Source organism: Dendrobates tinctorius, unplaced genomic scaffold (assembly GCF_039654945.1).
Source record: "Dendrobates tinctorius isolate UK_male_01 unplaced genomic scaffold, ASM3965494v1 ptg000154l, whole genome shotgun sequence".
Lineage (NCBI taxonomy): Eukaryota > Metazoa > Chordata > Amphibia > Anura > Dendrobatidae > Dendrobates > Dendrobates tinctorius.
The window spans coordinates 1,968,550-1,993,402 of NW_027361821.1; the positions used below are offsets into that span (position 1 = coordinate 1,968,550).

At 43.5% G+C, this 24,853-nt stretch overlaps 1 protein-coding gene across 1 annotated transcript in view; it reads right to left on the reverse strand.

Moving 5' to 3' along the window:
* The window catches only part of ARHGEF9 (Cdc42 guanine nucleotide exchange factor 9), a 489,098-nt gene extending 468,763 nt beyond the window's left edge, over window positions 1-20,335 (reverse strand). The window contains exon 1 of the mRNA XM_073547557.1: window positions 18,701-20,335. Within this exon, the coding sequence (XP_073403658.1) occupies window positions 18,701-20,284 (1,584 nt within the window). The 5' untranslated portion in view covers window positions 20,285-20,335. The remainder of the gene's footprint in view (window positions 1-18,700) is intronic.
* Between the last annotated feature and the right edge of the window lie 4,518 nt (window positions 20,336-24,853).

The following is a 24,853-nucleotide window of genomic DNA, read 5'->3' on the forward strand; positions in this document are numbered from 1 at the left end:
CTCTCCCATAGACGTCAATTAGCAACTCCAGAGCGTTGTTTCCAAATGATCCATGCAGCTGCTGTAAAGCAAATCTCTAAATGCTGTTAACGACATCAGGCAAGTTGGTTGCCCACATAATCATGTACAGAGTATAAAAATGGGCCCCTGGTCAAAATTACTTGAAAATGACCTAAAGTTAAAGATGACACATTTCCTTTCTATTATAGGCAAAAAATATATATTTTGTCATTTTTTACATTGTAATACTTACAAAAAGGAAAATAGGCTGATGAAAAAGTTTGGGCACCCTTGGAGAATTGTGTGCTCAGATAACTCTGACCAAGGTTTCAGACCTTAATTAGCCTGTTAGCGTTATGACTTGTTCACTATCATTGCTAGGAAAGGCCAGGGGATGCAAATTTCCCAGCTTTATAAAAACCCATCCTCTAACCTTGTGCCAAAAAACAGAAGCCATGGGTTCTTCTAAGCAGTTTCCTAGCACTCTGAAAATGAAAATGGTGGAGGCCCACAAAGTAGGAGCAGGATATAAGAAGATAGCAAAGTGTTTTCAGGTTGCCCTTTACGCAGTTCAAAATGTAATTAAGAAATGGCAGTTAATAGGAACAGTGGAGGTCAAGATAAGGTCTGGAAGACCAAGCAAAATTTCAGTGATGGCTGCTGGTAGAATTGTAAGAGAGGCAAATCAGAACCCCCGTTTGACTGAAAAACACCTTCAGAAAGAGTTATCAGACTCTGAAGTTGTGATACATTGTTCTACTGTTCAGAGACAGCTGCACAAATATGGTCTTCATGGAAGAGTCATCAGAAGAAAACCTCTCCTGCATCCTCACCATAACATTCATACATTTCTTCCACAAATGGATAATGATACTAAACACACGTCAAAATCCACAATAGACTACCTCAAAAGGCGCAAGCTGAAGGTTTTAAAATGGCCCTCACAGTCCCCTGATCTGAACATCATTGAAAATCTGTGGCTAGACCTCAAAATAGCAGTGCATGCAAGACGACCCAGGAATCTCACAGAACTGGAAGAACTTTCTGAGGAACAATAAATGAAAATCCCTTCAACATGAATTGAAAGACTCTTGGCTGGCTACAAAAAGTCTTTACAAGCTGTGATACTTTCAAAAGGGAGTGCTACTCCTAAAATACAAAGGAAATGTGTCATCGTTAACCTCAGCCCTCTTATAGATCATTTAATCTTCAACTTGCTTGACTGTTCACAATAACAGTAATTTTGACCAGGGGTGCCCAAACTTTTACATGCCACTGTATCAGCATCTGGTTTAAGTGAATAATAAATAGGTGACACATTACTTTTCAAGCTGAACTTAGATTATTTTCATTGGTAACCTATGACAGTTTTTATATGTAGGGAACATTGTAGATAATAGGGCGGCACGGTAGATCAGTGGTTAGCTTTGCAGCGCTTGGGTCCTGGGTTCAAATCTCATCAAGGACAACATCTGCAAGGAGTTTGTATGTTCTCCCCATGTTTGCGTGGGGTTCCTCCGGGTATACCGGTTTCCTCCCACACTCCAAAGACATACTGATAGGGAATTTAGATTGTGAGCCCCATCGGGGACGGTGATTATAATTTCTGTAAAGCGCTGTGGAATTAATGGCGCTATATAAATGAGTAAAATAAATAATAGATAGATAGATAACAAATAGATAGCTACAGAGGTGCAAGAATCACGGTTACAGAGGTCATGACCGGGCCCGTGTGGGTGAGGGACCTGCCGATGCAAGCGCAAGCTTCAACTAGATGTGTGTCCTTGAATAGATAGATTTATAGATAATAAAAAGAAAAAAGAAGTAACACTATGAAACAGAAAAAAAGTTTGTACTAATGCAAGTGTTCCTGGCAAGTACAAATCCTCCAATTAGCTAAAAAAATTAAAGCGGTACTCCATTTAAAGAAATAGTAAAAAGAGATTATTAAATAACCCATAGGGGCTCAGCCCCATTTTTATGGATAGATGGTAGATTTAGCTCTGAATTGTAACATGCTGCTGATGTTGGAATCCCTGCAGTGTATTCTCAATGCGTTTCAAAGTCAATCTGACTTCTTCCTCAGGAAACCACATAGGAATATCAACTGTGAAACGCGTTGAGAATAAGCCACATATATTTTAAACATTAAGAATCTTGAATTTCTTTATTCACCACCAACGCAGCAATACCAGCCTTTCCAGCCAATTGTTATAAAGAAACTTTGGAACTTTGTGACAAACTGAGCTCTAACTATAATAAAGAAATAAACCGTAATTGTAAAATTCAGTCTATCTTGAAACACTTAAAAGATAGAGTAAGGTAAGATGTGCAAAAATTAGGAGGTGCAAAAATATCAAATTTATACCAGCCAAATTCTGACATAAATCATAATAAATATGGGACACCATGATTGACCATACCCCCACTAATACCTGCCATGCTCCTGCCCATTGCTGGGTCCAGAATCCCTGCCCCCTTTTCTAACCACTTTCTGAAGTGCCAAGAGAGGTAAAAAAAAATGCATGGTATGGAACAACAAGAAAATATATGCTATACAATTGTTGCAAAACCCGTAATGCTCTCCCTTAATCTTCACTAATATCAATAATGAAAATAGGCAACCAGCAAAAAATTACATCATATATTACCGAAAACAACTAACTATTAGAGGTTATTTCGGTACATTTAGAGAAAAATCTTCCCAGGAGAGTGGAATCATTTCTAGATGAAAATGGAGAGTTTATAATGTGCATAGCTCTGGAAGGTATCAAAGGGGTATTATTTCTCCTTGCGGAGAGTGACATGTCAAGCCTGACATGCCAAGGAAATATGCAAATTGTCTCTTCAGAGAGGAAGAGGACCAGAACTTTACTGCCACCTATGGGAAGCAGCAATCCTAAAAGTCAACATCGACTCTCTAACGAACCTTACCACATGACATAGGATAAAAGCCAAAACCAGACAAACCAAATCTCACACTTTGCACAGACAAGGTGCAACTCCCTGAAACACTGTGTGTAAGAAGGTGGCAGGGACCCTCACTTGCCTCCTCTCCCCTGGACACTGTTCATATATCACATGCAACACCTTGATGTTTTTTGCATATTCACTGATGTTTGTGTATTGTAATGTAAATGTATTTGTCAAGTACTGTGTATAGGCTTATGGATAGATTAGGAGATAGTATAGGACCATAGGGGGATTAGAATAGAGGGGGACATCATAGAGAATACAATAGAATAGATAAGAGTGTTAGTTTAGGTACAGGCAGCAAGGGGTTGTTCAGTGGGGAGGAGTTAGAGCAGAGCAGGGCAGAGTCATAGGGATATAGGAGAGATACTTCCTGTTCAGGCAGCAGAAGCCCACACAGGCTTGCCCATTACAAGGTGTGGGCAGAAGGTGAAGCAGACGGCTGGCCGTGGGGATAAAACTGCTATGGCAGTAAGGGGCCACAGGTGGTGAATAGTGCAGTTGGGCACCAGCTCAACACAACCATCCCCAAGAAGGATCCGGAGTCTACAACCGGGGCAGGAGCAGCTAAGATGGTGTTCCCGACACCTTTCCCAATTGGAACCGGATGAGGGGCTGACAGGGAGCTGGTGACGCTGAAGGCACTGATGAGACACGGACTGTCCAAAGATACGGCAGGGATTGCCGGGATGGCAGGGAAAGATAATAAGATGTCTCTGTGTTTAACCTGTGCTGCCAGTGTGATGAATGTCTTGCTGAATAGTAAAGTTAAACTGTTGGAAAAGAACTGTGACTCTAAGATGTTTTGTGGAACTTGGAAATGTGGAGCCCAAGTGACAGAACCTGAGAGGATCCTGACAGTGAGGCCATGTGCCCACGTTGCAGAAATGCTGCGGAATTGTCCGTAGCATTTCCGCAACTCCTTGCCACAGGAAAATGCATGTGGAACTCGCATGCGTTTTCCCGCAAAACAAGCGTTTTGCAAATGTTTTTAGCTTGCAGAATGCTAGCGCTTTTCCAAGCAATTTGAAGCATTGCTTGGAAAAGTGATTGACAGGTTGGTCACACTTGTCAAGCATAGTGCTTGACAAGTGTGACCAAATTTTTACAAAAAACAGAATGTTAAAAATAATAAAAAAAGTAAAATAGGGAAGTTGCTGGCAGCGCCGTATGCACCGCTGAGAACTCCGGGGGCCGCCAGAAAGGTGAGTATATCCCTATTTTTTATTTTAATTCTATTTTTTACAGGAATATGGTACCCAGGACAAGGAGGAGAGTCTCCTCCAGACCCTGTGTACCATCTGCACATGAAGTGCTCACTTTATGTATGGTGGGCATGGCCACATGCGTAAAGTGAACGTTTCAATGCAATCCTATGGCGGCGGAATCGCCGCGACTCCTCAGAATTAATAGACATGCTGCGGATTTTACTGCTACACGATTCTGCAGCGGAAAAATCTGCAGCATGGGCACAGCAATTGCGGAATCCCATGTGATTGCATGGGAATGCGTTTTTTAAGCATTTTTTAAGTGATTCCACTGCAGCAAAAACACGGCGGAAACGCTTAAAAAACGCAACATGGGCACACAGCCTGTAAGTGCACTGCTGCACATGTGTGGCACCCCTGAGGGTCCAGTCGCCACAGAGGTATTGCACCTCACCCAGAGGTGTGGTATCCCACAACCAGGTAAGGTGAATGCACCCATCCAGACTCCAACACCCACATCCCACACACACCAGTAGTGTAGCAGAGCACCCTTTATGGCCCCTGCTTGGAACACGAAGAATGCTGGGAGGTGGACAGAGAGTAGCTTAGAGCGGGAGTAGGATAGAAAGCAAGATTAGATCCCTCTGAGGGAGGGAAAGAGAATGATGGGTCTGCAGCAGCTCTTGTAATCAGAGGCTGCTAGACAGATTGGACTATAGAAAGCTCCCTAAAGGAAAGAAGGTTCTTCAGGGACACGGCTGGAGCATACTTCCCATGGGTCCCTTGTCCACACTGAATACAGGTCAGGTGGAGGGAGAAACTGGTCACAAAGGGAACAGCCCCTAGCCTAGCTAGCGTACCTCAGGGCGCTACTAACAAGCTGATAGCTTTGCTTACTTTATGGAACATCGCCCCTACCACGGTTAGTCCGACTGGAAAGGCAGCTATATAGGATCACAGAAACGGCAGGGCATTATCTGACAGGATTCGCAGCTGCTGGCCCAGAACAATAACTGTGAAGTGCTGGAGAGGAAGGAAGGAGTTAAAGCAGCATATTGTGTGGAGATACATACTTACAGGGAAGGCTGGAAGGGTGTACTTCATCTTATCAGGAAGTTGTCTGGACCCCTCACCTGGAGAACGCAGCACTGAAGCGGGCTTCTGTATCGCGAACAGAACTGTGAGTAAAGTCATTGGAACTGCAAGCAATTGTGTCATCTACATTATTCCTGCGTCTTCAACTCAGCACTGCTGCATCCTCCACTCGACACTACCTCACCAGCTACAATCTCATCTCAACTGCCCTGGAACTACAGCTCTACCTGTGGAGAGCTTTTACAACTCTGCTGCAGCACAACATCTGTCCTAGAGAAGCAACACTGCAGCGCTGGTCACTCAAACCAGAAACCACAGGTAGCGTCACGAATCACTATATAAACTTTATTCCCATTCAATTGTACCCCTTTTACATGACAGCCTGAGGCCACGGACCAGGTCACTGCCACTGTGACAGATCCCTTTAAAATGACCGATCTGGTACCGAGTATCCCACGGCCTCTGGGGCGCATCACATACAGCAGAAGAGACTTTGTATTTTATCTGTGGGGCATCAGGGTGTGGGATGACTACCACCCTGGCTACCTTACATCTACAAATTGAGATTTTGGTTTTGGCTTTTATCCTAGTCAGGTGACGAGGCTCATTAGAGGGTCGATACTGACTTTTAGGATTGCTACTTCCTATAGGTGGCACTAGAGTTCTGGTCCTCTTCCTCTCTGAAGAGACAATTTGCATAGCTCTGGAAGAAGACATTCATGGTGGAAGCTGTGTTTAGAGGTTCATATGGCTATGTTTGCTGCCTGGAGGTGCTAGCCAATTCTCAACAGTGACCTATTACAATAATACTTTGTTTTGCCCTTTCTTTAAACTACACCATAAGGCTGAGTTTGCACAGTGAGTATTTGGTGAGCTTTTGATGCTGAATATTTTAGTGCATATTAAATATATCTTAAATATAGTTCCAGAAAATTGGATGGGATTTCTAGAAATCTCGTGCCCACTGTGCTGTGTTAATGAAAGCAGTAATATTCTGTAATTTCTAATTGACTCCGTTTTACGTTCAGTCAATATCTTCCTTTAACATTTCACAATGTTTAGACTGTCTGAACTGATGGCCCTGTCATTTGCTGCTAGGTTACGAAACTGCAGCAGAAATCAAATATATTTGCAAAGAAAGATTTCCCTATCTAGCTAATGAAATCTCGATGATTTTCCTTGAGCGAAGTTTTCCCAATGTTTATTCATAGGGCTTATCAAGTAAAATTATTGCTATTCTTGTCTACAAAATAGTATAGACTAATGGAAATAGATGAATATTCATTATTACATAGAATACTCATCAATGCAAATTGGCTAATGCATAAAAAATTATAATAAATTAACCTCTTTGCTCAGCAATCAGTTTTATTTTTTTTGTGTTTTAGTTTTGACCTCCTGTCTTCCAAGAGCTATAAGTTTTTCTGTTGATGTTGTTACATGACGACTTGCTTTTTGCAAGATGTTTTGAGAACTGTCATTTCATTTACCATATAATGTACTGAAAAATGTGATAAAAATGAATTTTGTGAGGTGGAACACAGGAGAATAAAGCAATTCTGCCATTGTTGCTCAGAATTAATTTTTACAGCATGGAAAATAATGATATTCATCAAAGTCCCATAACTCAGTATTAAAGGGAATCTGTCACCCCTTTTTTGAGATATCATATAATGATATCATTCAATTGTGTGTCACATAAGGATTCTCTTAGTACTTTTGCTTCCCCCTGACCCCGCACCTTTCATGCATAAATACCTTTTTTATATCGGTTCAGATGTATGTAAACTGCCGCTGTCCGGTCCACTGGGCGGGGCTTATTCAACTGCTCCCCCTCCCTGTCTTGCTCTACGCATTTCTCCTTGTGTAGAGCAAGACAGGGAGGGGGGGAGCAGTTGAATAAGCCCCGCCCATCAGACCGGACCGTGGCAGTTTACATACATCTGAACCGATATAAAAAAGGTATTTATGCATGAAAGGTGCGGGGTCAGGGGGAAGCAAAAGTACTAAGAGAATCCTTATGTGACACAATTGAATGTTATCATTATATGATATCTCAAAAAAGGGGTGACAGATTCCCTTTAAGTTGTTGCCAGACAGGAGGACCAGGGAATGGTGCTGTCTTTGCCACCGAGGGAAATCAAGGTGCAGAAATTTTAGGTTGCTAGTAAGTAAAAAAAAATTTTTATTCAAACTGATAAAAGCTATATACACAACGCGTTTCGAATGTTTGCAGCCTTCTTCAGGTGTATGGAGAAAATTAATTTAATCCTTCTTATATAGCCCTTTCCCAGTGTGATACGGAGGGGAAACAATGTTTTTATGTTTTATACATATATATATATTTTTTATTTTTTTTTAATGAACAATGTAAAATGAATCACTCCTCCTCTTCCTCTTTTGTTTCCCCTCCCTCTCTCACACTGGAAAAGGGCTATATAGGAAGGATCAAATTCATTTACAACTGAAGAAGGTTGCAAACAGCCAAATCGCATTGTGTACGGTATATTGTTTTTATCAGTTTCAATAAAAATTCAAATTTACCTACTAGCAACCTGAAATTTTTGCACCTTGATTTAGTTCGGTGGCAAAGACAGCACCATTCTCTGGTACTCCTGTCTGGCATCTACTTTGTGGGATACTCCTGTTTCAGGGTCCACTCACTCCTCACCAGGTCGGCAGCAGTCTCTTGCAAATACATCCATACTTCAAGCGGGAGTTGTGCCTCAGTTTGCACAACCATATCAGGTGAGTAAATTCCTATAGATACGCACCCACTCAATTGATTAGTTCTCACTACGCTTAGATAGCGCCACACTTTTCTACTTTAGGAACTTCAACACTGTTCAGCATTGAGTTGTGTGAGAGATGATTTTTCATAAGACAAGTTGTAGTTGGGTTTGCACCATTTTGGGGTGTATATAACTTTTTGATCACTTTTTATGCCATTTTTCAGGGGAGGTAAGGTGAGCAAAAATGGCAATTCTAGTATTGTACTTCACTTGGATCCTTATGCAGGATATTGGGATATTTTATCCCCTTCATGACCCAGCCTATTTTGACCTTAATGACCTTGCTATTTTTTGCAATTCTGACCAGTGTCCCTTTATGAGGTAATAACGCTGGAAAGTTTATTTTTCGTGACATATTGGGCTTCATGTTAGTGGTAAATTTAGGTCGATAATTTTTGCGTTTATTTGTGAAAAAATCAGAAATTTGGCAAAAATTTTGCAATTTTCAAATTTTCAATTTTTATTCTGTTAAACCAGAGAGTTATGTGACACAAATAAATAAATAACATTTCGCACATGGCTACTTTACATCAGCACAATTTTGGAAACAAAATTTTTTTTGTTAGGAAGTTATAAGGATTAAAAGTTCACCAGCGATTTCTCATGTTTACAACAAAATTTACAAAACCATTTTTTAGGGACCACCTCACATTTGAAGTCACTTTGAGTGGTCTATATGGCAGAAATACCCAAAAGTGACACTATTCTAAAAACTGCACCCCTCAAGCTACACAAAACTACATTCAAGAAGATTATTAACCCTTCAGGTGCTTTACAGGAACTAGAGCAACGTGGAAGGAAAAAAATGGACATTTTAATTTTTCCAACAAAAATTTTCTTTTAGCATCAATTTTTTCATTTTCACATGGGTAACAGGATAAATTGGATACTAAAATTTGTTGGGCAATTTTTCCTGAGTACACCGATACCTCATATGTGGTCATAAGCTACTGTTTGGGTGCACGGCAGGGCTCAGAAGGGAAGGAGCGCCATTTGACTTTTTGAATGGAAAATATGCTGGAATATTTAGCGGTTGCCATGTTGCTTTTGGAGAGCCCCTGTGCGCCTAAACATTGGAGATCCCCCACAAGTGACCTCATTTTGGAAACTAGACCCTCCAAGGAACTTATCTAGATGCATAATGAGCAATTTGAACCCCCAGGTGCTTCACAAATTCGTCCATAAAAAAATGTACTTTTTTTCACAAAAATTTTCTTTTAGCCTCAGTTTTTTCATTTTCACATGGGCAACAGGATAAAATGGATCCTAAAATTTGTTGGGCAATTTCTCCTGAGTGCACCGATACCTCATATGTGGCTATAAACCACTGTTTGGGCGCCCGGAAGGGCTCAGAAGGGAAGGAGCGCCATTTGACTTTTTGAATGGAAAATTAGCTCCAATCGTTATCGGACACCATGTCGTGTTTGGAGAGCCCCTGTGTGCCTAAACAGTGAAAACCACCCACAACTGACCCCATTTTGGAAAATAGACCTGCCAAGGAACTTATCTAGATGCATAATGAGCAATTTGAACCCCCAGGTGCTTCACAAATTGATCTGTAAAAAAAAAAAGTACTATTTTAGCCACAGTTTTTTCATTTTCACATGGGCAACAGGATCAAATGGATCCTACACTTTGTTGGGCAATTTCTCCTGAGTGCACGGATACCTCATATGTGGTCATAAACCACTGTTTGGGCACACGGCAGGGCCCGGAAGGGAAGGAGCGCCATTTGACTTTTTGAATGGAAAATTAGCTCCAATCATTAGCGGACACCATGTCGTGTTTGGAGAGCCCCTGTGTTCCTAAACTTTGGAGCTCCCCCACAAATGACCCTATTTTGGAAACTAGACCCCCTAAGGAACTTATCTAGATGTGTCGTCAGCACTCTGAACCCCCAAGTGCTTCACAGAAGTTTATAACGCAAAACAGTGAAAATAAAAAATTTTTTCCTCATAAAATGATTTTTAGCCCACTATTTTTTACTTTCACAAGAGTAACAGGATAAATTGGACCCTAAAAGTTGTTTCCAGTTTGTCCTGAGTACGCTGGTACCCCATATGTGGGGGGGCACAACTGTTTGGGCACACGTTGGGGCTCGGAAGGGAAGTAGTGATGTTTTGAAATGTCGACTTGATGGAATGGTCTGAGGGCGTCATGTTACGTTTGCAGAGCCCCTGATGTACCTAAACAGTGGAAACCCTCCACAAGTGACCCCAATTTGGAAACTAGACCACCCAAGGAACTAATCTAGATGTGTGGTGAGCACGTTGAACCCCCAAGTGCTTCACAGAAGTTTATAACGCAGAACCGTGAAAATAAAAAATATTTCTTTTCCCTCAAAAAATGATTTTTAGCCCACTATTTTTTATTTTCACAAGGGTAACAGGATAAATTGGACACCAAAAGTTGTTGTCCAGTTTGTCCTGAGTACGCTGGTACCCCATATGTGGGGGGACCACTGTTTGGGCACACGCTGGGGCTCGGAAGGGAAGTAGTGACGTTTTGAAATGCCGACTTGATGGAATGGTCTGCGGGCGTCATGTTAGGTTTGCAGAGCCCCTAATGTACCTAAACAGTAGAAACCCCCCCACAAGTGACCCCATTTTGGAAACTAGACCACCCAAGGAACTAATCTAGATGTGTGGTGAGCATGTTGAACCCCCAAGTGCTTCACAGAAGTTTATAACGCAGAGCCGTGAAAATAAAAAATAATTTTTTTCCCACAAAAATAATTTTTTTAGCCCACAATTTTTAATTTTCCCAAGGGTAACAGGAGAAATTAGATCCCCAAAGTTGTTGTGCAATTTTTCCTGAGTATGCTGATACCCCATATGTGGGGGTAAACCACTGTTTGGGCACACGTCGGGGCTCGGAATGGAGGGAGCACTGTTCGACTTTTTGAACGCAAAATTGGCTGGAATAAATGGTGGCGCCATGTCGTGTTTGGTGACCTCGTTATGTGCCTAAACAGTGGAAACTCCTCAATTCTATCTCCAACCCTAACCCCAACACACTCCTAACCCTAATCTCTAACCTAATCATAACCCTAGCCACAACCCTAACCCCAACACACCCCTAACCCTAATCCCAACTCTAACCCTAACCACAGGCATTACCCTAATCCTAACCCCAACCCACCCCTAACCCTAATCTTAACTCTAATTCCAACCCTAACCCTAGCCCTAACCCTATTTCTAACCCTAACCCTAATTGAAAAATAAAAATATTTTATTTTATTATTTGCCCCTATGGGGGGTGATAAGGGGGGCGGTGATTTACTTTTTTTTATTTTGATCACTGTGAGAGTTTATCACAGTATCACAGTGATCAACATAAAAAAAAATGAATCTGCAGCCGGAAAATGCCGGCGGGCGCACTGCGCATGCGCCCGCCATTTTCCAAGATGGCAGCACCCATGAATCGGGACGGCGGGACACCGGGACGGCCAGGGGGCTTTGTAATTATCGTGGGGGGTGAGGGGGGATCGGAAGGTGGGGTGGATCAGAGGGAAGGGGGAGGGGGGCAGACTATGACAGCGTCGGCCGATCGCCGCCGTTCTGCGTTGTCAGTCGGTGTGGGGGGGTTAAATTAGTGTCTCCAGCCATGGCAGATGCTATTTCTGGATTGTAATATTTCATCAAATTTCATTGATGAAATATAACTATCGCTCTGATTGGCTGTTGAAAGTGAAACAGCCAATCAGAGCGATCGTAGGCACGAGGGGCTAATCATGACACAGCATATGCGTCATGGGTCGGATTGGCACTGACTTTCATGACGCATACGCTGTGTCACAGGTCGGGAAGGGGGTTATTATTTTTTACGTTTTAAATACATAGCATGTTTTTTTCTTTGTGTGTAAGATTTTTCTTTTAGTTATGGAATGGGGAAAGAGTAGTCATTTCATCTTGTCATTAATGGTAATTTTGCATCACAGGACTTCACAGGAGTACAAGGATGGCAGACACAGGGCCTTCAGTAAGAAACCAATGGGGACACCATGATCGTGCTTCATGAAGGAACCAATGAGGTTCCCAATCTGTCTCACCACTTAGATGCCACAATTGGTCTGCAGTATCCAAATGTTAAAACTGATGTGATTGGATCTAGCTCTGACAGCAGCATTTAGAGGCAAGAGTCAGCTGTATAACACAGCTGATATCAACCTTGGACCAGGCTCAACTATTGAGTTTGCTCCAAAACTGAGCACCCAATATCTGGTATATGTGACATCGGCGGCCGTGCCCGCCGATGCCCCATCAGCAGTGGCACCCGCCGCAGCCTCTCCTCACCTGCGCTCCTCCATCCGCGCGCCCTCCCGCCCGGTCTTCCGTCCTGCTGCGGCCACACGCCCTGGCCTTAGGTCACGGGCGTGCGCCCGGCCACTCTCTTCATCTGGCGGTGGGCATCACTGAAGGGCAGGGCTTGGGACGCACTTCCTTGCAGTAAGGTATTTCAGGCGTCCTCCCTATGGGGAAGACGCCTGGTGATTGTGTGGCACCGCTGCACTGTTCTGGCCCATATAGTTCCTCTATAGCGCTCTGATCTGGTGTCCGTCCTTGTTTCTGTTCTCTCGCCGTCCTCCCTGTCTGCCTCGGCCTCCTCCTGTCTGTACTTCCCACTCTGTGTTCTCCCTGCCTATCAGGTGTATGTGTCCCCTGGTCCGTCTCCTTCCTCTCCTGGGGTTCCGGTCCTCTGCCCATCCTTTGTTACATTTCCCCCTGGGGTTCCTCGTCTACACTCTCTCGCCTTCTTGCCCTTCTCCTGCTGCCCCTACGGGTATTGCTGCCTGGTTCCTTCCTCCTCTGATACCCTCTGCTCTGGTACCCTTGACGCTGTCCGTTATCCCTGTCCTGCCTTTTGCCTAGCTTGTCCTTCGAGCCGTCCCTCTTGGTACCGGCTGTCGCGGTTCTGACCTCTGTGGTCTTGCCCCTAACGATCCTTGTACAGGGGTCGGTCATCACCTGGCACGCTCGGCCCAGGGGCTCCAGATCCGCGACCCAGAGGGTCCACTCTTGGACGTTGCCAGCTCCTAAGCGTCACAGTATCACCAGGCCATGGACCCCGCCGATGCCGCAGCCGCTACTCAGAAGGAACTGCTTTTCTTACGAGAAAATCAGACCCGGATAATGTCCTTCATGAAATCTATGTATACCCGGCTTTCCGCCCTGCAGACCACTGACCCAGGGCATGCACCCCTCTTAGTCAGTCTCCAGCAGCAGCTCGCGCAGCAGCACGATGCTCAGTCTCACATCTTGGGTTACATGGCTTCCGCTGACGACCAACTGCTTGTTTTGCAGTCCTCTGCGGCCACTTCAACCCTTCCCTGGGACGCAGTGTCGTCTCCGTCTCCCCATCTGGGAAATCCACCCAGGTATAGCGGGGATCCTAAGTTATGTCGGGGTTTTCTAAATCAGTGCAGATTGCACTTTGAGCTTTTGCCCCAGCAGTACCCCACAGATCGCGCCAAGGTGGCGTTCATAGTGTCCCATCTCGAGGGCGAGGCTCTGGCCTGGGTGAATCCTTGTGGGAGAGGGATGATCCCATAGTTTCTAGTATCCAGAATTTTCTGGAAGTGTTCCGCAAGGTATTTGATGAACCTGGTCGCTTAGCGTCCACTACTGAGGCTGTTTTTAACCTCCGCCAGGGTTCCCTTACTGTAGGACAGTACGCCATCCGCTTTCGGACATTGTCTTCAGAGCTGGGATGGAATAATGAGGCACTTGTGGGTGCCTTTTGGAGAGGCCTCTCAAGTAAAATCAAGGACGAGCTGGCCGGGTGAGACACTCCCACCACCCTGGAGGATCTAATTTCTCTGGCGACTCGTATAGATCTGCGGTTTTTGGAACGCGCTCGAGAGTCGGCTAGGGAGAAAAGGCCCTTTAGGCTGTATCAAGCTCCCATTCCGCGTTCCTCTGCACCCTCTACTAGCACCGCTCCCGAGCCCATGCAGATAGATCGTATCAGGTTGTCCGAACAGCGGCACGGAGAGGATGACGAATGGACTCTGTCTGTACTGCGGTGGAGCCAACCACTTTGTGCGCACCTGCCCTGAGAAACAGGGAAACGCCTCCACCTAGGTCAGGTAAAAGAGGCCCCCCTAGGTGATCAAATTCCTCTCTGCCCCTTACCCTTTCAGCTTTGATTATTGCAGGTTGGGAGCGGAGATCTGTGGAGGCGTATGTGGACTCGGGTGCGGCTGGTAATTTCGTTCGCCAAGAAGAGGTTGACAAACTCCAGATTCCGGTGGTCATCCCAAGAAACCCGCGTGCAATCGCCTCCGTCGATGGCAAACCACTACCCGAGCTCGTCACCATGGTTACTGCCAAAGTAGACCTACAAATCGGAGTACTCCACCTCAAGAAAATAGCCTTTTACGTCCTGCCTCAATTGTCCCATATGGTTCTCCTAGGATTACCCTGGCTCAGGCTACACGAGCCAGTTGTCGACTGGCGCTCAGGGGAGATTCTGCGGTGGGGTCACTCCTGCCATGAACGCTGTCTGCGGGCCCTCGTTCATCCTTGTTCTCTGCCTAGGCCAGTCGATCTTCCGGGTCTCCCCGCCCCGTATTACGCGTACGCCGATGTTTTCAGCAAAAAGGAAGCAGATACTCTGCCACCGCATCGGGCCTATGACTGCCCTATCAACCTGATCCCCGGAGCCACCCCTTCCAGAGGGAGAACGTATCCTCTATCCCCAGCAGAGACCACGGCTATGACAGAATACATACAGGAAAACTTGGCTGAGGGTTTCATTCGGAAATCCTCGTCCCCTGCAGGCGCGGGTTTTTTGTTTGTTCGGAAGAAAGATGGATCACTTCGGCCATGTATTGACTGCCGGGGCCTGAACAATATCACCGTTAAGAATCGGTATCCGCTTCCGCTTATTCCAGAACTCTTCGACCGGCTGAGGGGGGCTAGGATCTTCACGAAGTTGGATCTGCGGGGAGCTTAAAATCTAATCCGGATCCGCGCAGGGGACGAGTGGAAGACTGCTTTCAATACCCGTGATGGTCATCATGAATATTTAGTCATGCCGTTTGGTCTCTGCAATGCTCCGGCTGTGTTTCAGGAATTCGTTAACGAGGTGTTTCGGGATCTACTGTATTCCTGCGTGGTGGTGTACTTAGATGATATTCTCATCTTCTCGCCCGATCTATCCTCTCATCGGAGAAGCGTACGCATGGTCCTGCATCGCCTTCGGGAGAATCATCTCTACGCCAAAATCGAAAAATGCCTCTTTGAGCAAACTTTGCTACCCTTCTTGAGATATATCATCACAGACTCCGGTCTGAAGATGGATCCAGAGAAACTTTCTGCGGTACTCAAGTGGTCCCGTCCCGTTGGCGTAAAAGCCATCCAGCGCTTCCTCGGTTTCGCTAATTATTACCGACAATTTGTGCCTCATTTTTCCACAGTAACCAAGCCCATCACGGCCCTGACCCGTAAAGGAACTAAGTCAAACAATTGGTCTCCCGAGCTGAAGACGCCTGCCTTGCCCTGAAACGCTCTTTTGCATCAGCCCCGATCTTACATCGCCCGGTTTTCAGTAGGCCCTTTGTCCTAGAGGTTGATGCCTCCTCCACCGGAGCCAGGGCAGTTCTCTCCCAGCAGGCTCCATCAGGACGTCTGGTTCCCTGCAAGTTTTTTTCTAAATCCTTCTTGCCCGCAGAGTACAATTACTCCATTGGAGACCGGGAGTTGCTGGCCATTAAGATGGTTCTGGAGGAGTGGCGGTACCTACTCAAAGAGGCAGTACACCCCTTTACTATCTTCACGGACCACAAGAATTTGGCCTATCTGCAGTCCGCTCAAAGACTCAATTCCAGACAAGCCAGATGGGCCCTGTATTTTTCCCGCTTTGATTTCAAGCTTCACTTCCGACCCGGCAATAAGAACATCAAACTGGATGCACTCTCCAGGTCTTTGCAGTCGCCTGAGGGGGACGAGGGTCCATCATATATTATCGAGCCTGCCAAAGTCATCACCGTGGCTCCTGTGAACTTCTCTACTCCTTCGCCAGGCAAAACCTTCGTTCCTCAGAACAAACGCTCGGAGGGGCTGCGCTGGGGGCATTCCTCCAAGGTTGCTGGGCACATTGGGATTAAGAAGACCCTCTTTCTTCTCTCCCGTTACTATTGGTGGCCCTCCCTTCGCCAAGACGTGATGGACTATGTAGCTTCTTGCACAACCTGTGCTCAGAACAAGGTTTCGAGGACCCTGCCTTCCGGCCTTCTTCACCCGTTACCTGTTCCGGAGGCTCCTTGGCGGCATATCGCAATGGATTTCGTGACAGATCTGCCCCACTCAGCTGGATGTACTACCATCTTAGTCGTAGCAAATCGCTTCTCCAAGATGGCCCATTTCATTCTCTTGCCCGGACTGCCATCAACTCCGAGGTTGGCCAAGATCTTCATCCACCAGATCTTCCGGCTGCATGGCCTTCCCCAGCGGATTGTGTCTGATCGTGGAGTCCAGTTTACCTCTCGATTCTGGAGGGCTCTCTGTTGGCTTATGGGCATATCTCTCGACTTCTCCTCTTCATATCATCCACAGACTAACGGGCAAGTGGAGCGGACTAATCAAGTTCTGACAACCTACCTACGTCATTTTTCCAACGTCCATCAGGACAATTGGGTCTCACTCCTACCTTGGGCAGAATTTGCTCACAATAATCATCCCAGCGAATCAACCGCCAAGTTGCCGTTCCTTGTGGTCACAGGTCAGAATCCTGGTATTCCGCTGCCCTTTTCCACGTCTTTAGGAGTTCCCGCAGCAGATGGAATTTTTGCAAGTCTGGAAGGAGACCAGGGAAGCGCTCGTGAAGGCCAGTGCCCGAATTAAGAAACATGCGGACAAGAGGCGGAAGGATCTTCCTCCGTACCATCCTGGCAACAAAGTCTGGCTTTCGACCAAGCATATCCGCCTGAAAGTCCCTTCTTGCAAGTTAAGTCCCCGATACATCGGGCCTTTCGAAGTGCTTGGACGCATCAATGAGGTGACTTATAAACTGAGGTTGCTGGCCTCACTCCGAGTCCCTAATGCCTTTCATGTCTCGCTCCTGAAACCTGTGGTTCTTAATCGGTTCCAACCAGCTTCCGTTACCTCTCCTTCACCAATTGGCTCGGATGACGTCTTTGAAGTAAAGGACATTTTGTCCATGAAAAGAGTCAGGGGAAAGACACTTTTTCTTATCGATTGGAGGGGTTTTGGCCCCGAGGAGAGGTCCTGGGAGCCTCGAGAGAATGTTAATGCCCCTCTTATCTTGAAAAAATTTCTGGCCAATCTCAGAAGGGGGGACGTAAGGAGGGGGTACTGTGACATCGGCGGCCGTGCCCGCCGATGCCCCATCAGCAGCGGCCCCAGGGGCTCCAGATCCGCGACCCAGAGGGTCCACTCTCGGACGTTGCCGGCTCCTAAGCGTCACAGTATACTCATCTGCCATAATTATACAGGATCTAGGTAAATAAAAATATACTTTGTAACAAAAACCAACAAGTAGAAATAGAAAAATCAGTACAGAATATTTATGGGATTTCAGTTTTCTTGCAGCTGTTTTAGTTCTTTTTGGCAGGTGGCCATTATCTCTACCTACTCATGCCAAGTTTTATCAATTTTGTGCACTATTTTGCATTATTTCAAATTATAAAACACATATGCACGTTCTATCCTAATGTTAATACAGTACCTACACAATACAACTATTTAGTGTCTACGTAACATTATATATTCTCACCATATATTTTACACACAATGCTACCATCCATCGCTTAAATAAAGTCACCATGCAAAGTCTAAATAATACTGCCATACAATTCCTAACTAGTGAACAAGCTAGTTATAGACTCTGGTAGTCCAGGGCACTAAAATTTGCTCCAGTCTCAGATTGCACCTTGCGCTCGACACCTTAGGGCAGTGTTCCACCAACTCCAGTCCTCGAGAGCCACTAGCACGTCATCATGTCTTCAATATTTTCTTAGCCTTGCACAGGTGATTAAATTATCACCTGTGCAATACTAAGGCCTCATTTTCATGTCCAATTTTCATGTACCAGTACTTTCCGTGTTTTTCACTGATAGCACTAGTACCTATGATATTCTATGGCGCCATTCATATGTCCGATTTTTTCCATGGAAAAGATTGGAGGCTTGTATGATTTCAATCTGAGGGTCAGATCAAAATTGGTAATGCAAGTCAATAATAGATCAGTAAGATAATCAGACGGTTCTCAGATTACATCCAAATGCTGTCCAATTTTCATAGACTGGAGAATTTTTTTTTCATTTTTCCATATACTGGAACAATGGATTACACTCGTGCCACACTCTGATCAATCTCTAATCAGAGTCTGATCAGAAAGAATAATTGGTCCAATTTTCTCTCATGTGTTGCTCTTGAAGACTACAGTTGGGGATCTCTGCCTTAGGGAATCTGGGGAAAAGGCATCCTCAGCATATACTCATTCTGCCAACCTCTAAGATGGGGAAATAGGAAACTTATAGCCTGCCTTCAGATTACTGCCACCACTACTTGGAGCAGAAACTGGCTGCAAAACATTTAAAAAGAGAGTAATATAAAATACTGATGAACAACAAATCATACAGTAGATAAGTGTGAATATGGTGCCTACCTCTTCACAGGAGGAACCTCTTGATGATAAACTAATATGAGATTCGCTGCACTCAAAAACATCTTCATCTTGTACACTTGATTGAGTCAAAAAAGAATTTTCAGCATTTCTTTCAAAATCAGTATGCAACTGGGAGCTATTCAGAAATTCTTCTTCGGAATGGCCAGATGAAGCATCAGAAGCTTTAGTAGAGCCATCAGTACAGTTATATTGCTTAACTCGTGACAATGAAAATCTTGATTGAACAGATTCTTTTGGCACACCGTCAAAATAACATGCTTTGACAAAATTTACAATATTCTCTACAGGTTGTTTAAGTTCATTTATTGGCTCAGAAAACTCTTCTTCTGCATTGGGTGAGATGTCTTGAACTGCTAGATTATCCTGGGTGTGAGTCTCCCACACACCTGAATCAGGAGACTGTGGAAGCTCAGAAGGAAAAGTCAAAGCATTTTCATTTTCAATGACAAGAGGCTCCTTGACAGAAGCAGACTGCAGCCTGGGAGTCCTTGGAGTTGACTGAGAAACTTGGTCATCTGATGCAGATGATCTGGAGGAGCCTCTCCATTTTCTTGCTGCTACTGCTACATTGCTAAAAAACTTAAAAACACCACCAAAGTTTTTGGATTTGCCACCACTAGCTGTGTCAGATGTTTTAGTAATGTTAATGCTGTCCTCAAATTTTTGGTCTGTTAAAAGGGCAGGTGTATTATCAGGTGTGCACTCTATGCTTTGGAATGTGTTTCCCTGAATATTATCAAGTCCTTTTGAATTATCTTTTGAGGCTTGTGAAATTCCTTTTAGATAACTCCACATGTAAGAGCTCCTACCTCTACGATGTTCTGGTGGGATTTTAAGCCCTCTTCTTTGGATTTCCCCTTCTGCGATAGTAGAGCTCTTAGTACTGACCAGTGGACGTCTACGACTGCTACTCAAGCTCTCATTGTCTATATGCTCAGAATTCCCATTTATTCCAACACCAATATCTCGTAACCACTTGCTTTCAGTAGATAAACATTCGGAAATGCTAATATTTAACTCAACATCTTCAAAAGAGGTGTCTAAATCATCAATGTAACCTGCGTAAGAATGCCTATACGGTCGTTGTCCATCAGCATATTTCCTCGTTCTGAATAAGGCGCTTGGAATGGAAAGTTCTATAGTTTCTTGTGGTTGACTCTGAACCTTAGCTTTGGTATTTCGAAGGATAGAACTTTTAGAAAATGTTGCAGATCTTAACCTTTTAAAAGATCTCACTTTATCCATGAAAGATAGCTTAGGCTTGGGTTCGCTGATTTCAGTGGTAAGTATCATAGACTGAGGTCTCTTTGCGCGTCCAGAGTTTGCCCTCCGTCTACTGACAAAACTCCAAATGCGAGTCCCTTTTGCTTTCTTTTGATACCTGTGATCTGAATCTTCTGTCTGAAGTTGAGTGGAAACACCACTCACTTCACAGGGATCAAGTTCACAAATTGCCATATTGTCTGTATTGTTCTCCTTGGGAAGAGCCTGAAAGCTTTTGTTCATGTACCCATTAAGGATTACGTCAGAATGGTTCTTTAAATCGCCATTTATAACTTCCATGGCTTGGTCTCCAGCCCCTCACCACATCTCTTCTCCTCCCAGTGCACAGGCAGTACAAGAAAGCTGTGAAAGAAAAACAGAAACATTAAACCAAAGTTTACTAGGACACATGCATATATATTAAAATAAGTAAAATGCCCATATATAACTTGGAACCTCGGTATTGAAAAAGGTTGAAATGCCAAACACAACTTAAATACAAATGTGGCACTATATCACAAAAAATAAGTTTATGATGTACTTTTCATCATCTTTAATAAAAAATGCAACTTTTAACACCATCCATATAATGCCTGTAAATTCAGGAATTCTCAGTACTATTATAAGACCATAGTAAAAAGAAACAAGGCACACAATGCTCCACTCTGCATATAAAATATTTTGGCATATTAAGTATTCAATGGCACATATCAAAATACAAACACCATTGCAACAGATACTTGATGCTTGAAGAATCTATATTATGGAAACCCGGATGATACCTTTTACCTGGATTACTGTTCACATTGCCTAACAGACAATCCACGCATGTGTTGTGGCTGTCGAACAGTTGAGAAACATGCAGCCGTGGGTACTCAAACATATTATTCGAGTATGCCAAAGACAGCACATGAGCATGCTCAGATAACACCTTTATCGCTCATCACTATTTATTATGTACTTTTCATCATCTCACAATCTCACAAATTCTTCATCTTTTTACTTAGTCATTAAGTGCATTCTTTTCATCAGTATCCTAGAAAATTTACAAAATATACAGCAATGTGTAACTTAGTTAACTGGGTGCAGTAGTTATAATATAATCACAGTTTTCTCTGCTGCAGATCTAGCAGAGCTCAGTTGTTGAGCTGTGTATAACCCCCCACACCACAGCTTTTTGGACTAGGAGGTACGAGGACAGTTGTCCTGTAGTGATAATCTCCTGCTCATAAAACATTAATTTTATTGAAACCATAGCATGCAGCCCAGTAAGTGACACATCCCTGTAATCAGGGTCTTAGCTCCTACACCACACTGCTCTCAGATTACATAGCAAATCCTCTGACAGATTACCTTATAAGAGAACCTGTCACTGGGTCAAAAATAGAAATGGATAGTTATTGTTTTTATTCTTTTCCCCTGCTGCTCCCCTGTGTATTCTGTCCTTTGCTTTATTTTTTTCTAATCCACTTTACAGTTTCAGAGATAGGGGCCTTTTTATTTAGTGTTAATTATCATAACCTTTACTAAGAATGTGTGGCTCACATAAATTCTTGGAGGTGTGTCTTTAAGATGAATGCAATTAAAAAATAATAATTGCATTGCATTTTTTTCATCTTTTCTCACACTTGGAAATTTTTCTCCCATTTTTCAGTACATAATATGGTAAAGTGATTGGCGTCATTCAGAACTACAACTCATCTCATACAGATCAAGTCCCCATTTGTCTATGTTGATAAGCAAAAAAAAAAAGTTATGGCTCTTGGACAAATGGGATGAAGTTCAAAAGCACAAGAAAATGGGAATAAAATCCTGGTAATGAAGGGTTTAAATAAATTTGCAAACAGATAATAGAAATACAAAAATAATTTAACACATATGATGATCATTAGGACAGTGATTCGGAAAAAAAAAATATGCCATAAAAGACCAGCTGGATTAACAATTTGTGTGTTTTTCAATTGTCTTTCAATGGCAAAAATGATATATTTTGGAGCTGTGATTTGACTATAAAAAAGTCATACGTGACTATACATTGAAGTGGGTGGGGACAAGTTCTTGTGTGACTTGTTATCAAATACCCAAAGATGTTGAATTTTATGGTCATTTCATGGTAGTGTTAGGTTGAGGGTCACAATGCAACCACGTAGATAATCATTAGATGTGATGTTGCGATGGAGCACCATAATCGTCTTGTGCGACCATGTAGCTTTAGGCTAAATGTTCCTATCCCAAACAGCATTATGAGCATATATATATATATATATATATATATATATATATAGTGGGTACGTAAAGTATTCAGACCCTTTTAAATTTTTCACCCTTTGTTTCATTGCATCCATTTGGTAAATTCAAACAAGTTCATTTTTTTTCTCATTAATGTACACTCTGCACCCCAATTTTTGCAAATTTATTAAAAAAGAAAAACTGAAATATCACATAAGTATTCAGACCCTTTGCTCAAACACTCATATTTAACTCACATGCCATCCAATTCCTTGTGATCTTCCTTGAGATGGTTCTACTCCTTCATTGGAGTCCAGCTGTGTTTAATTAAACTGATAGGACTTGATTTGTAAATGCACACACCTGTCTATATAAGACCTCACAGCTCACAGTGCATGTCAGACCAAATGAGAATCATGAGGTCAAAGGAACTGGCCAAGGAGCTCAGAGACAGAATTGTGGCAAGGCACACATCTGGCCAAGGTTACAAAAGAATTTCTGCAGTACTCAAGTTTCCTAAGAGCACAGTAGCCTTAATAATCCTTAGATGGAAAAAGTTTGGGACAACCAGAAGTCTTCCTAGACCTGGCCGTCCAGCCAAACTGAGCAATCGTGGAAGAAGAGCCTTGGTGAGAGGGGTAAAGAAGAACCCCAAGATCACTGTGGCTGAGCTCCACAGACGCAGTAGGGAGATGGGAGTAAGTTCCACAAAGTCAACTATCACTGCAGCCCTCCACCAGTCAGGCCTTTATGGCAGAGTGGCCCAACAGAAGCCTCTCCTCAATGCAAGACATATGAAAGCCCGCATCAAGTTTGCTAAAAAACACATGAAGGACTCCCAGACTATGAAAAATAAGATTCTCTGGTCTGATGAGATGAAAATGAAATTTTTGGTGATAATTCTAAGCGGTATGTGTGAAGAAAACCAGGCACTGCTCATCATCTACCCAATACAATCCAAACAGTGAAACATGATGGTGGAAGCATCATGCTATGGGGGTGTTTTTCAGCTGCAGGGACAGGACTACTGGTTTTAATTGAAGGAAACATGAATGTGGCCAAGTTCAGAGATGTCCTGGATGAAAACCTCTTCCAGAGTGTTCTAGACGTCAAACTTGGCCAAAGGTTCACCTTCCAACAAGACAATGACCCTAAGCACACAGCTCAAATCACAAAAGAGTGGCTCAGAAAAACACTGTGACCATTCTTGACTGGCCCTAACCTAAACCCAATTGAGCATCTCTGGAGAGACCTCAAAATGGCTGTCCACCAACTTTCACCATCCAACCTGACGGAACTGGAGAGGATCTGCAAGGAAGAATGGCAGATGATCCCTCAAATCCAGGTGTGAAAAACTTGTTGCATCATTCCCAAGAAGACTCATGGCTGTACTAGCTTAAAAGGGTGCTTCTACTCAATACTGAGCAAAGGGTCGGAATACTTATGGCCATGTGACATTTAAGGGTTTTTTTTTAATAAATTTGCAAAAATTTCTACATTTCTGGGTTTTTTTTCAGTCAAGATGAGGTGCAGAGTGTACATTAATGAGAAAACAAATGAACTTTGTTGAATTTACCAAATGGCTGCAATGAAACAAAGTGTGAAAAAATTTAAAGGGTTCTGAGTACTTTCCGTACCCACTGTATGTATGTGACATTATGAAGACATTCTTGATTTATTCATGCATCGTTTCTTCTGTATAATGTTATAACTGAACAAAAAAGCATGTGCTCAACACTGGTGACTTGTCCTGACAAAATCCATCCCGTCATTATCCTACCAGCAGAACGAAGATGGCTGAGACTGAAGAAACGCGTTAATCATCAAACAACATAACTGCCGAGGTTTATGAAAGACACCCGTAGCCAATAAGTGTGGTGAGCAGGATTCATCCATCCCGTATGGGCGGTATCTGATGGATTGTGATAGAGGTGCTGTATACTACATCTCTAGACTTGTACAAGAATTTAAAACAAGATCGACAAGAATGCACAGGTCTATCAGCCATACAGGAAGGCCCAGCATAGGACGCTAAGCATCTGACATGAAAAAGGGACTTCAAGACTGCAGTTTCTGTCATTCTTCATAGTTGTCTATGCTAATAAGTGGATTTTAGATAGCTTGCCTACATTTTTAGAAAAAGAAAAGTATGAGTACAAGCAAAATACTGCTTATGTTTCTAATGGGCGCATTTGTGGCGTTCAACTTTATTCATTGAAATCCAATATGACATCCCTCTTTTTCCAGACGTCTGCTGCCACAGGGCAGTTGAGAAACCCTATACACAAGATGGTTGGCATAGCCTATCAAAATGTATTGGCTTAATTTCACTCATTTTTATGCAGATGTAAAAAACTGAGTCATGGCAAAAACCATCAGTTCATATTTACATAACATATAACCCAACTATGAATACCTAACTAACCAAATGAGGATGAAACTAACCATACCATGGATGGCAAGAAGAACAAACAAATCAATTTTGAATGAATCAAGTTACTCGAAGCAAAGATCACCAAGCTACGATTCGCCTACTTTGGACACATCATACGAAGAGAGCAATCACTGGAGCAGGACATCATAGTCGGAAGAAAAGAAGGAACAAGGTGAAGAAGAAGATCAGCAACCCAACAGCTTGGT